The sequence below is a fragment of the Heteronotia binoei genome, chromosome 10 (assembly GCF_032191835.1).
Source record: "Heteronotia binoei isolate CCM8104 ecotype False Entrance Well chromosome 10, APGP_CSIRO_Hbin_v1, whole genome shotgun sequence".
Classification (NCBI taxonomy): Eukaryota; Metazoa; Chordata; class Lepidosauria; order Squamata; family Gekkonidae; genus Heteronotia; species Heteronotia binoei.
In genome coordinates this window covers 62,355,048-62,369,776 of record NC_083232.1, presented here as the reverse complement: position 1 = coordinate 62,369,776, position 14,729 = coordinate 62,355,048, and the positions used below count along the sequence as shown (strand labels likewise).

The following is a 14,729-nucleotide window of genomic DNA, read 5'->3' as shown; positions in this document are numbered from 1 at the left end:
TACAATGCAGCAGGGCTGCCAGTTAACAGCTCAAGTAGAGGTACAATTCTACATAGCTCAATGTGCTAGGGTCCCCCCCCCCCCCCAGATTCCTAATCACAAAATACAAGAGTGTAATTTTGAGTGTGTGGTATAGGGTATAAATCTTTTTCACTGAGTCAAAATAAAATTGCTTTGGCCATGAGCTCTTCTCCCATAGATTTGTTCTATCTACCCAATGCGACGTTCTCATTGCATCCTACAAATCTACACTTTGTGAAGAAGTACTCATTTTTTTCTGTCTTTTTTTTAAATCTGTAAAGCAAACAGTACAACAGGGACACCAGCAATATCAACAGCCACAACAGTTGAAATTCGGAAAAGCAACATCATGACGACTGAAATCACCTCTAAAGTTGAAAAGCTCCCCACAACAGCCGCTACCAGCAACACATGTTCTTCTGGAGAGACAGAGGAAGAAAAGGCCAAGCGACTCCTTTACTGTTCACTATGCAAGGTTGCTGTCAACTCTGCCTCACAGTTGGAGGCTCACAACAGTGGTGAGATATAGCAATTTCTTTCCCAACTCAAGAGGCCTGCAATTATCTTGCCCTGAATAGATTAGATTGCTTGAAGCCAGGGGGAAAAAAAGAGGTGGCAGAAAACCAGCAATTACATGGAATTCATTAACTATTAAAGAATAAAAATGACATGCAAAAAGTCCTTCATCAAAGAAAAAAGGAGGAATTTTACTTTTTGCAAGTGATCAGTTTCTGTAAACTTCCATTTTAATGCTTCTAAATATTGCATTATGGAAGAATTCCAGAGCTTATGCTTTATTGCAGTAGTAGTTTACATTCGTCCATTTATTCCCAGAGGCAAACTGAACATTAATTTGCATTGTTGGACAAAAAAGGTGAAGCATGAGTAGACTCATGGAGTTTGATAGTTGCTGTGACAAATTGGTTTTTGCATCTCCCATGTCTGTAAATCAAATGAAAAAGTTCATTGACTAAAATGTACATTTGATTTTTTTTTTAATTTACTGTCCAGTGTCAGCAGCATTCCTAAAGTGGCACATCTCAGAAAAGAGCTGTTATTAGTGTCATTTTTAAAAGGCCCTGAGTAGAGATTTGACTGGGGTTGCCAATTCCCAGTTGGGGGCAAGGGATCCCCTGGTTTGGAGGCCCTCCCCCCTCTTCAAGGTTATCAGAAAGATGGGGAGGGGGAGGAAATGTTTATTGGGCATCCTATTATACCCTGTGGCTGTTTATTTCCTTGGGTATAATGGAGAATTAATCCATGAGTATCTGGGGCTCTGGGTGGGCTTTTTTTGAGGTAGAGGCACCAAATTTTCAGCATAGCATCTGGTGCCTCTCCTCAAAACACTCCCTAGGTTTCTAAAAGACTGGACCAGGGAGTCCAGTTCTATGAGCCACAAAAGAAGGTGCCCCTATCCTTCATTATTTCCAAATGGAGGGGAGGTGTTTAAAAGTTGTGTGGTCCCGTTAAATGTGATGGCCAGAACTCCCTTCAGAGTTCAGTCATGCTTGACACACCCTTGCTCCTGGCTCCACCCCAAAGTCTCCTGGCTCCACCCTCAAAGTCCCCAGATATTTCTTGAGTCAAACCTGGCAACCCTAGATTTGACAGATTACCTCGTTAGACAAATTCTGTTATCTAAGGCACGGTACTCTAAGTCTTCATAAGCAACTGCTCTACACTGTTTTCTTGAAAACTTTCAAAATTCTCCTTATGTGAAGTGGAGCTGACATATTTAGAATTTTTAATTGCTCAATTTTTTATTTCTGAATTCTACACAGACAGTTGAGTTGTGCGTGGAGGTTGCTGCTCAGATAAGTCTCCGTGTATGTATTGTTGGAGGGATTTAACCCCAAATTCAAACCCTCTGCTGGAAGGAGGAAGGTATAGGGGGTCAACCACTTCCAATGTCAGTGTGACCATGAGCCACAGATTTCGATATTTAGATATGGGGGCCACCCAGGCCCAGCACATTCAAGCAGGCCAGGTAGGTGGCCACCGAGGGCAGTCACCTAGCCTACAGGGGTGCTGGGCACCCCCTTTCCACCTGCACCCTCTTCTCGCAGATGGCTCCAGCAGCCTACAGGGGAGCCTGAGCCACCAGCTCATATAAAATCGGCTGGCAGCAAAAGGCCTTGCCTGGGATGCCATCCTAGTGCCAGCACCCTAGCATGGCACTGGTACCACCCATGTCATAGATAGATAGATAGATAGATAGATAGATAGATAGATAGATAGACAGACAGACAGACAGACAGACAGACAGACAGACAGACAGACAGACAGACAGACAGGTTCCAGCAACAAATATACATGCAACTCTGTCCTTCAGTCAATTAAAAGGCCAGATTTTCCTCTTCCAGTGCAGCCAGTGCTACATAGGCCTACTGAATGTCCTGACTGGCTCAACAGCTTTCATGAGAATGATGAAGGACTGCCCCAGACTGCTTTGTAAATTCAAATCAGTTGAAGGGATTGAATGCTGCAGCAAAATGCACATGCTCCAATTTTAGAATTTGTTTTTTGAATTCTCCTAATTAAACTGAAAAAAGGGAGCGAGAAAAATGCAGTGCTGATGAGTGATGGAGGAATATAATGGGGAAAAGTTGCTTATTCCTCCCCCCCCCAGAAAATAAAATTTTATTCCCATTTCTGAAAGACTCTTATGGTTGATAAGTTCATCTCAGTGTTTAATTATTACTTTCAGCCTTTTCTAATGTGTGGTTTTGGAACTTGGATAAATGTGTAGCATTAGTTTAATTTAATTTAAATTTAATTTTTAGTTTTATATCCCACCCTTTCCCACTAGTGGGCTCAGGGTGGCCTACAACAGAAGTTTAACATCCATACAAATTAAAATTTAAAACATCATAAAAGCATACAGCGTAAAAATCTGAGGGCAGTGCAACATATCAACAAACAGGCATAGGAAGGCATGTCCACACAACAACATATAGGCCAATCTGGCAATATAGCACAGTCACAGTAATGGTAGAAAATATTGGGGAGGCCAGCTGATAACAAGAGGACACCTGCCATTTATCTGTTAGAACACTTTATCATTTATCAGCCTCCTTAAGTGCTCACCTTGCCTCCCATTATTATCTGCTTCCTCCAATAGTTTAGTTGAGGTCATTGTGACTCAGAAATATAGTTACGAAGCAGGGTCAGACCTGACTAGTATTTGGATGGGTGACCTCCAAGGAATACCAGTGACATGACATGGAGACAGGCAATGGCAAACCACCTCTGAAATGTGCCTTGCCTTAAAAACATGTCTAACTCACCATCCAGTGGTGCATAATGCTAAAAGAGCTAGAACTTCTGACTTCCAGACCATCTTAGGAGCTCCTGCTTATACTACACACACAGCCATATGATGATTTAATTAATTACTAGCTCGCATTTTCAGGGCCACTGGGGTTAGTAAACCAAAATCCAGGTATTCTGGTTACCCTGGGGTTCCATGATACTTAGCATGTGATACCATAGGTCTTAGTAGAGTGAGCAGGAGCCAGAGGAAATGTTTGTGCTGGAGGCCTAAAATGATACATGGCAGCCTTGGACATAATTTTCATACTTTCCTGATGCATACAAGTCTGTATTTGTTAAACAGAAGAACGTACTGTGTATATAATTGAAAATAAAACAGAATTATAGCCTTTTTGAAATGCTTTCTTCTTCATCATCATTGGGAAATTAAATTCCATAACATTATAACTTATAGTCCTCCTTCAGGTAGGTGAGCCAGATCATATAGTTCATATGTTGTTGTTATAAAAGTAGATTATTTGTTTTCATATTCTTAATTCAAGTGTGGTTGAACATAAACACTGCATGCTAATCACTGCATCAGATCACTTGTTCATTTAGATATCTGAAATTGTACCCAGCTGCAGACCAGGCAGACACTGTGAAGCTGATTTGCTTAGTCTGAGTTGGGGCTATGGGCTAAGAGATCTAGAAAGGAAACATAATTTTGAGCTTTGGTGAAGAAATTTCTAGCAGGCAGATCCATCTTTCAAGAATGCTGTACACAAACTCTGTTTTATGCTTTGTTTGCCTTTTCCTTAATGTAAGGATACCGGATGATCTTGACAGGCTGGAAAACTGGGCTAAAACAAATAAAATGAATTTTAACAGGGATAAATATAAAGTTCTGCATTTAGGTAGGGAAAATCCAATGCATAATTATAGGATTGGGGAGACATAATAATTATAGTATAATTATAGGATGGAGGAGACTTGTCTTGGTAGTAGTATATGCAAAGAGGATCTAGGGGTCTTAGTGGACTATACACTGAACATGAGTCAGCAGTATGATGCGGTGGCTAAAAAGGCAAATGCAATTTTGGGCTGTACTAACAGAAGTATAATGTCTAGATCACATGAAGTGATGGTATCGCTTTGCTCTGCTCTGGTTAGACATCACCTAGAGTATCATGTTCAGTTTTTGCACCACAATTTAAGAATATAGATAAGCTGGAACATGTCCAAAGGAGTGCAACAAAGATGCTGAGGGGTCTGGAGACCTATGAGGAAAGGTTGACGGGTATATTTAGCCTGGAGAGGAGATGACTGCAAGGTGATTTGATCACCATCAAGTAATTGAAGGGATGTCATATAGAAGTTAGTGCGGAATTGTTTTCTGCAGCCCCAGAAGGTAAGACCAGAACCAAAAGGTTGAAATCAAATCAGAGTTTCCTGCTGAACATTAGGAAGAACTTCCTGAGAATTAGAGCTGTTCCTAAGTGGAACAGGCTTCCTCGGGAAGTAGTGGGCTTTCCTTCCTTGGAGGTTTTTAAAGAGAGACTGGCTGTGAACTAGGCAGATCATGAGAAGGAGGGCAGGAAGGGTTGTATCAGTGCTTAGTTCTTCTGGCCCCTTCTTACACACCCAGGAAAATGCTGATTGACACTTTGGGGTCAGTCTAAAGTTTCTCTCCAGGCCAGATTGGCAAGGGATGCTGAAAGTTTTTGCCATCTTCTGGGTATAGAGCAGGGGTCACTGGAGATGTGTGTGTGGGGGGAGGTGTTTGTGAATTTCTTGCACTGTGCATGGGGTTGGACTAGATGACCCTAGAGATCACTTCCAACTCTATGATTCTATGATCTGTGAAATCTATGTGTGCTTTGTCTATCTTTGTTCACTATCTCTGAATAGTACATCTTTAAATAAGCAGTTTGAAACAAACCATATGACAAAAAAATCTCCATCTGTCCTTTCCCGTCACATCCCATCATCCTCCGGTACCTATGCTCTGCTGCTTCTCACTGTTCAGGGAATGGAATAATATAAACTAAATACCATTCCTAGGGGGCAGTATTAAGGGAAGGCCTTGACTTCTAGGTCCTGTTGTTGGCTCTCCAAAGTGACTAAAATTGAGCACTGTATAAAACAAGATGATGGACTACATAGACCACTCTTCTGATCTTGCATTCGTAACTCGTCTGATGCCTTTGTTGAGGTCTTTGGATGCATTTCTTCTCTGAGAAATATGCAGCTTCCGTTCAAAGGGCCTGGAAAAATAAAAGTTTCCTATCCAAAGTTCCTTTGAGATAGCCCATTGTTTCAATAGTGGCACCCAAATTTCACAAGCTGTTTTTGAATGCAATCTGAAAGGTATTTTAAAAACCTCCAACCTACATCTTAAAGTTACATCTGTCATGGTTTTCTCTTTCAGTGACAACACATGTTTCATTAGCAGCAGGAGGCCCTAAAAACAAGGCATCCACCTCAGGCCTCTGTTACCATGTCACTACATATTGATGGCACCTTCCTTCAGAGCATAAATTGGCATCATATAATAATTAAATGTGAGGTAATGAAACATAAATATTACTTCATTACTATCATGGAGCCTGAGACCTATCTGAGACAAAACTGAAGATGTAACAAGAGAGAAGGAAGATCACATAACTTGCTAAAATAACTTTTCTTTTCCATGTCTAATATTTAGGCACGAAGCACAAAACTATGTTGGAAGCACGAAATGGAAGTGGAACCATCAAAGCCTTTCCCCGGGCAGGTGTCAAGGGCAAAGGACCCATTAATAAAGGAAACACGGGACTTCAGAACAAAACATTTCACTGTGAAATTTGTGATGTGCATGTAAATTCTGAGACACAACTTAAACAGGTACTACCATTGTAGATCAAGGGTCTTGTGCTGCTCACGCTTTCCAAATATTCAAGGATCATTAATATGTGCCAGATTATACCTATCATGGCAGCACTCATACTTGAGGAGTGTGGAGTCACTGTCAAGCTGACGACCAGGTTGTGTCAAAACATTGCTGTGGCACTAGTATAAGCTGTTAGGTTGTGAGCTGTTAATCCTTGGTTTCTGCAGATGCTGCAGCAGGGATCTGGAAAGTATTTCCCCCTCTATTACAGTGATTATAGTATTTGCATAAGCAGCAGCCACATAAAGAAGTTCATTATTTCTACAAGTGGCCCATTCCTTCAAGCATAGCCTGGCTGTGAGTCAGTGCTGGACCCCCCATGTACTTTTGAATTAACTTGAGTTAGGGTGTCTTTGGTGATGTGTGAACTGGCCCTGTGATTCTGATGAATCTTCTGTACAGTTCATGCTTCTATAGTGATGCTTTTGGTTGTTTTCTATATGTTTTCCCAGCCCACTAGGTATATTTTCTCATATCTGTTGTTGAACTTAGAACATTTTTCTTGAGTTACATGCTATGACAATGTATTTCATAAAGACTGTCATTTTATTTGCTCTCCTGTACTGTGTATCCAAAATTATAGGGGCACTGAGAAGTATGTACTTTTTTTTAAAGAACAGATAATTTTCTGAGGAATGTGAGTTGTTTTTAAAAATCAATTCTTCTCTGTACTTGGGAAGCATCATCTCCAAACTGAATGTAAGTTGTGTAGTGACAGCCATTCTTTTCAGATGAACAAATTCATTTTTTTTTCTGTAAAAGAGTACCTTTACGTTTCTGGTGGAACTATGAACTTATGAAGAGATTTTACAACTATGGAGGCTACATAGAGACTTATCTTATAAGAAAATGGCCAAGACAGCAGTTTGTTCTTTTCTGAAAAAAACAGAAACCTGGGTTCTGAAATATCAATACTTTCTCAAATCTTTTACAAGGAAATTACTCTAAAGTTTGGCAGAAACTCAATGTGCTAAATTTTCTACATGGTAAAAACAGGCTTGTCAAGGAACTCTCAGAAGGTTCTAACAAGTGAACAGCTACTATCTCGCTTTACATTTATACTTGGGAAATTGATTTCACGTCCATAATAGGCTAACAGTGTGACCTGTGAAGACCAGGAAAGCCTACAGTTCAGATATCAGAATCACCATTTCTCTAAAGCACAGTTCAGGCATTGTAGCCAACCAAATATATATATATGACTTTGGGCTTCAGAATACACTGTAGTTTTTCTTTTCCTCATCTTTTTCCTCCTGCTAGTAAATGCAATGGGCATTTCCTCAAAGATGATTAGAGTGATGAGCTGCATTATCACCCCTTAGCCATTTTATCCTTACCAGAACCCTGTGATTCAGATTGAGCTGACTGAGAATTTCTGGCCTGAGCTTGCCCAGTATACTTCAGATACTTGAACCTGAGTCCTCTGCCCTGATTGCCGTCCAGTACCCTAACCACTGTGCTATGCTGTAAATTACTTTGAAATTCACACAGTGGCAAAGCATAATTTCTATTTATACTACCGTTCATTGCGGCTGCACAAGTCTTTTTGCGAGCTTGTTAAGAAAAACTCTCCACACCACTTTTGAAGATGAAGTGTAGCCACTATTTTTAGCTTCTTTAATAATAATATGGGCCAGATTCATAAGGCAACAGCCCTATGACTGTTAAGATATGTATGTTGTATTTATTTATTTAGGAGATTTCTTGAGGCAGCTTACAATTAGAATAAATTTTTAAAGGCAACAGATCTGATGTGGTTTGAAAATATGCTATTGGAATGCTTAACATTATGTGTCATGTTTGTGCAATAATTCTTTCAGGACCTATCAATGTGTTACCTTTGAGGGGCACTATAAAGAGGCCACATGTGGCTGGTCACATACATCAGCCTTCTAGGCATAAAATACCTCTGATCAACTCTCTGGATTGTGGGTTTGTGGTTGCAGACTGCTGTTGTTGCAGACAAATTGCAATATGGAGACTGTTTCCACAAAGGTTAGTTTTAAGCAGGGGTGGAATTCTAGCAGGAGCTACTTTGCATATTAGGACACACACCCCTGATGTAGCCAATCCTCCAAGAGCTTACAAGGCTCTTTTTTATAAACTCCTACATCAGGAGTGTGTGGCCTAATATGCAAAGGAGCTCCTGCTAGAATTCTACCCGTTTTAAAGCATGTGCCAGACAGTCATTTTTTTCATTGGGGGGGAGGGGGAAATCCTGCAGATAAACGCAACAGCAAAGAGATCAAGATGGTTAACAGCCAAGTCCTGAACCCTGCATAAGTGAATATGATGGGACATAGTAGTCCAAATGAATGGAGGAGATCAGATGCAAAAGTAGGAAATGGAGCTCTTGTAAGTAGAAAAGGACATGTTGACTAGTGCAGTTTGCCCTGCAGGACAGGAGAAAAGCTATCCGTATCAAAATTTTGTCCTCTAGACAGTCATATGCATCTGGCCATCCTGTTTAGGCTTGAAGGACATGGGAAGACATGCCTTTAGTTATTTATTATGCATCTATGCAGCTCTTCCTCTAGAGAACTCAAAACAACTTACATGTGATTCCCAGGTGGTCTCCCACTGAGGCTTTTCACAGGGCTGAAACTTGCTTTGTGTCAATAACAAAACTGCAGCAAATGCCCACATTTCTGTGGAAAAACCAGCACAATGTTTATGATGTTTATCCTGGGGGAGAGGGGGGCTCTTCATACATGTAAGATTGCTGTGGGACACTTGAAAATGAAATAGATGTACTATTTTTGATAAGAAGTATTGTATTCATATTCCAGTGCTCTTTTTGTAGCAGGAACTCCTTTCCGTATTAGGCCACACACCCCTGATGTAACCAATCCTCCAAAAGCTTACAGGGCTCTGAGTACAGGGCCTACTGTAAGCTCCAGGAGGATTGGCTACATCAAGGGATGTGTAGCCAAATATGCAAAGGAATTCCTGCTACCAAAAAAACCCTCTGTATTGGACAAACACATTTGTTTAGGGGAACCAGACATGTTCAATGCTGAAGCTATTAATTTCTATAATAATAGCCATAATAATAAAGCTATACTTGCCTTTCAAACAGCACATAAGCAGTAGAAGGCACAAAGACAGAGCTGCTGGGAAACCCCCGAAACCCAAATACAGCCCCTACAACAAACTACAGAAGGGAACACACCCTCTCGGGGTAAGGAAATAGTTTTCATAATGTTGGATTATGGCTGGAGTCCCATATGAAGTTGACAGTAAGTCCCATTGAATTCAGTTGGACTTACTTCTGATTCAACATTCATAGAATTGATAACACATAATATAACATAAAAGACTAGACCTTTTATATTATATTATTGAAAACAGAATGGAAAAGTGGGAATTTGTTTTCAAATGAACAGAATCTGAGTTGGAGATTAATCTATGTGACTTTCCTGGCATGGTCATCCTTCCATCCAGTTCGCAAACTGGCAGTCACTTTGCTAAGAAAATTGTTTAGAGAATGCATGAAAAATACAAGAGCCAATACAGTTGAAGGCCCTAGATGTGAGAGGAATGACTTTTGCTCAGCTACAAATTTCACTGAATGGCCTTAGCCAAATCACTTTTTTTTTTTACAATGGTATTCCATCCTTGTAGGCTGAACATGTGGAGGGAGGATGGAATTGCCCTCCGAAGTCCACTGTCCCAGATGTTCTCATTAACATTGTCAATATGTACAGAACCTGTGAAGCCAGTCAACAGCCATAATGGTATTTCCCCACAGTATCTTCAGCCTGTAGCTCATAAACTCATCTAATGTTATGCAGTGAAAATTCAGCATTCTCAGTAAAATCCCAAATTGAGTCAATTGAAGTCAATGGGCTTAGAAGAGTGCAACTTCGTTTAGAATTATACAATAATAGAATTTTATACTAGCTGTCTGCTCAGGCATCTTGGTTAGTCTGATAAGAAGAATGCTGTGGGGGGATTTACTTGAATTTTGGGGAACTAAACATCTTGGAGGTTTCAAAAAGAACAAGTATAGCCTTTTATCCATAATACATTTTGCACCATTTTGTTTAGCATGAAAAACTGGGCAGCTTTTAATTTCGATTAGCAGAGCAGATGCTTTAAGGTCTGCCTCGACTCACCTCTTTCTATATTTTCCTTTCATTTGTCTTTCTGGCACTCAATTGTTTTGTGTATTTTCTATGCAAAGCTAGGGTTACCAACCTCCAGGTGAGACCTGAAGATCTCCTAGAATTACACCTGATCTACAGGCTATAGATATCTAAAGTGGCTGCTTTGGAGGGTGGGTTCTATCACTTTATACCCTGCTGACCCCCCTCCTCAAACTGTGCCCTTCCCAAGCTCCACTCCCAAATCTCCAGGAATTTTCAGACCCAGAGTTGGCAACCCTAATATAAAGCTGTCTTAAACATGGACAAGATGAACCAATAATAGCTCTTCTTTTTTCTTCTTCCCCCAGGTAAAATTAGTATTTTCAAAAGAACCTACAAAACCAATGGCTCCACGCATCCTACCAAATCCTCTTGCAGCTGCTGCAGCAGCTGCTGCTGTGGCCGTCAATTCCCCTTTCAGTCTTCGAACAGCCCCAGCAGCTACCCTCTTTCAGACTTCAGCCCTTCCTCCAGCACTTCTCCGACCGGCCCCGGGGCCTATACGGACCACCCACACACCCGTGCTCTTTGCTCCTTACTGAACTCCACAAAGGGATTAATCGTACTGCAATAATTTTTCAGAGCAAAAGCAAAACAAGAACAATGAACTATGCAGTGTTTATTTATAGTTAATGTAAAATGTGTATATATATAAATATATAAATGAAGAGCTAGGACTTTTGATAGAGAACTGAACAAATTCTAAAGAGGGGGAAGAAGCAGTATTTTCTCCAGATGGAAACATTTGTCTTGAATCTCAACCATTTAAAAAGTGGTCCTACAAATGTTGATTCATAGCTATATATATATATATTTAAAAAGGTATGAGTTCATTTTGACTGTGCTTTTTAGCACATATTCCCCCTGCAATGTCTTTCCTGCTTATAAGACAACTTTACAGAATTGTCTAAAGGGCATTAACTGGTTCCAATGTACATAAAATACTTATAGAATAAAAGCAGAACAAAACAAAAAAAAATAGAAACACTGTGAATAGTCATACTCTTAACAAGACTCCTGCCAAGTCAGCATTTCCTGGGTATTTATCAGAGTAAAAGTAGATACAATAGCTGTCTTGTTAAGCACTAGTATTGTGTCTCTATCTGTGCCACTAGGTTTGTGAACTGAGACGGTAAAAGTGCATCACCTCCCCTTGATCAGTTGCCACAGGGATAGCCAGCCTAGTTACCAAACCAATTCAAATGACTGCATTGCAATCAATGCCAGCATGGAAGGAGCTGCCTTGCAGCTGGAATCCAGAGCTTGTGCAGGAGGGCTTTCTTCTCCTTTCCAAGCAGTGGTCCTACCCCATTCCCTTGCCACACTTTGGCTCACAACTATCTGCTTGTTAATCTCCTCTGAATTTCAAAGTGTTGCAAAGGCGAGGGAGGGGCTGCCATTCAGAAAAGAAGCAAAAAGTTCCCGCTGTTCAAATATGTTTTTTCTAAGTTTATCAGGATTGTGTCCAGGATCTTGATTGCTACAATGATATAGTATATGCAGAGAACAAAGTGATTATATACTAGACACTTTGTTGGTTTTATTAGCTGCAGCCAGAAAGCCAATAGGCCAGGAAAGAATCAGCTGTTGGTGCAGAGCCACTAGGGAAGCAGTGGCGGACTGGGTCTGAAAATATTAGTTGCGAGGAGACAAAGGGGGTCCACCCACAACTATGAGGCTATCATTTAATTTTTGTAAGAAATAAATAAAATATTCAAAAAATACATTAGTGGAAAAAAGGTACAATTAAAACTTTTGCAAAATAAATTTTATTATTTTTTTTCCATTAAAATAGTAATACAACATAAATTTTAGTTGCATTACAGTAAATCGAATAAAGTAAAGTAAAGTAAAGTAAATCGAATAAAGTAAAGTAAAGTAAAGTAATAATATTGGAACTTTCATTATATTTTCAAGCTACTAAAAGGTCATTAACATTTTTAACATATTGCCTAATGTTTAAGGGGGCCCATTTCATCAGGGGCCCACTTGCCATTGGGCAAGCTGACACCCTGGCCAGTCCGCCACTGTAGGGAAGGGGCATTTTATGCTCTTACCAGTAGGCATTATGTTGTGGTGCAGGTAGAACAAGCATTGCTGCTAACTGACCAACAAACTTTGATAGCCTTGAGTAAATTATATCATTAGTCGGTGCAGCGTGCTACACAGCTACACATATCTTTTCCCTGCCTCTTATTCTTCTTATTCTTATTCTTCTTACCATTGGTAAGATATCTTTCTTTGCCCCTTGGTTGCTGCTCCATGATGGCAGCTTGCCTGCCACATCATCTTTCTAGCTGCTGAGGGGGTTTTTTAGCCACTTTGTCATGACAAATTCTTCAAAGAATTCTGGGTATTGCAGTTTGGTGAAGTGCTAAGCATTCTCAATTAGATCTAAATCCCTCACCTAACTGGGGTTCCCTGGAAAGATGAAATTACTAGTAAGCAAATTTAAACCTAAAGTCTTTAGACTGGTTATGTCATACAAAGCTACTATATATAAAATGGCAAATACTATATTTTTCATCAGGTAATGAAAATATTTGTTCAAATAGAGCCAAGAAATTTACATATGAAGTACCTGTTATTATACCACACCTGTGGAAGCATTACCAGCCAGAAGTAGGAATATTTTGTTATAGGGATTGTGGTAGGAAGGAATGGTACAAATTGCTACTGAGATGCTCTAATTTAAATAGATATGAAGATATGTTATAAGAAAGCCACAAATCTTTGTGTGAGAGCACCCTTGGATCCTAAACCCCACAACTGGTCTTTGTGAAATAACTTCTTAAGGGCTTGTGTTCACTGTGAGGCTTTTAAAGAATGGGATATTGGAGATCTATAGAGATATATTGTATATATGCTAGAACTAAAAATAATTTATAAAGAGAAAATTGCATACAATAATTATATGCATCTATTCAGAGTTATGCATGGGCCATGTAATGGTTGGCAACAAATAGCAGAGTAAGAGAAAGAAATTGCACATATCTCGAATCTCTGCATATTTGCTGTTGACTTTTCCCATCGAGAACAGAAAATGGTATGATCATAATATGAGATTGTATGGTCAGCCACATTCAGCCATTATGATCATACTGATTTGCAACTCCAATGTCTGCAAGTTGAATTTAGCTACAAAAAAAGGGAGTAGAACATATTTTAAGTTAAGTGGGTTTACAGAACTTAAAGGATGGTTATAAAATGTTAGTGATGCAAAGTATAGGCCATAGGTTTGCTACCTTCATATGTCTATAGCACTTTGGAATTATTAAAATTAGAGATCATTAAAATCAAGAGTTAGTAATTGGTACTTCCTATTTTCAAAAGAGAAGCTATCCACAAAGTTTATATATAAGAGACCGTGAGAGAAAATGGGTAACTTTTTCTTTTAAAAGGTATTTATATAAATATATAAAAGATGTATATGCGCACATAATTATAAGAGGAGTAAGATGTTCCAAAAATATGTGCCCCCAAATCCAAAGAGGTATATTTGTCTGTTAAGTGTTAACTTTTTAAAGATATAGCTCTTTATGAATTATTTTACAATATTTCAGTCATTTTACTTGCAAATATTTGTGCCTTGAAGTTAAAGCACTTTTTTTCTTTCATAATCTTAAACTAGATATAGGATGTCAATCAAAGATTTTGGTGGTTTTCAGGCTCTTTCATTAGTCAAATTTCTCAAGAACTTTTATAATAAATCTGAAGTTAAAATTCAAAATTCATACTTGAGAATTCTGAATATTTATTAACTGCTTATAAGTAAATGAATAAATATATTCCTGAAGCACCAGGACCTTGTAGGGGAGAGCACCTTTGGAAATAGAATGACAGAGAGCCTACTCTAGTAGCCTGAACACAAGTATCCTTCTCTGGCCATACTGTGCTTTAAAGCAATACCTGACATTGATTCCTAAGGATAGCCTTGAGGTATAGTCTTAGAACTTGAACATATTGTGGCTCTCCCTGGGATACTGCTTACAGTTGCATCAACATGGCAAACTATCCCTGCCCTGGAAATTAGCATGTATACATACTCACTTCATGGATCAGAGATGCATTGTGAGTTTCTCTCCCAGCAACCACTGGGAATATGGAGTGGCTCTGCTGAGATGCCTACCGTGATCTGCGTGTCACTGTGTCTGTGTTCTATGGCCAGTACAGGAATGATTTGCTATATGTAAAGCTGTTTGCAGCTGCATCCCCATGACAACTGTTCAATGTGCTCTCATTCTCTGTTTTATCTTTTCTTTTCTTTTTTTTACGATGTAGCTGCAATAAGGGTGATGTCCTCAGCACTCTGGCATGTGCACACATGGCAATGATTTTTCAAGCCAAGTTCCATGAATGTTTATTGCCCTATAGAA

General features: G+C 39.5%; 1 protein-coding gene across 7 annotated transcripts in view; it reads left to right on the top strand.

The window, feature by feature from the left end:
* ZNF385D (zinc finger protein 385D) overlaps positions 1-11,630 on the top strand; it is a 638,761-nt gene extending 627,131 nt beyond the window's left edge. For all 7 annotated transcript variants that reach the window (XM_060248779.1, XM_060248777.1, XM_060248778.1 and 4 more), the window contains 4 exons: positions 303-539; positions 5,981-6,159; positions 9,285-9,386; positions 10,662-11,630. In XM_060248779.1, the coding sequence (XP_060104762.1) occupies positions 303-539; positions 5,981-6,159; positions 9,285-9,386; positions 10,662-10,895 (752 nt within the window). In that variant the 3' untranslated portion in view covers positions 10,896-11,630. The remainder of the gene's footprint in view (positions 1-302; positions 540-5,980; positions 6,160-9,284; positions 9,387-10,661) is intronic.
* Positions 11,631-14,729: the final 3,099 nt, after the last annotated feature.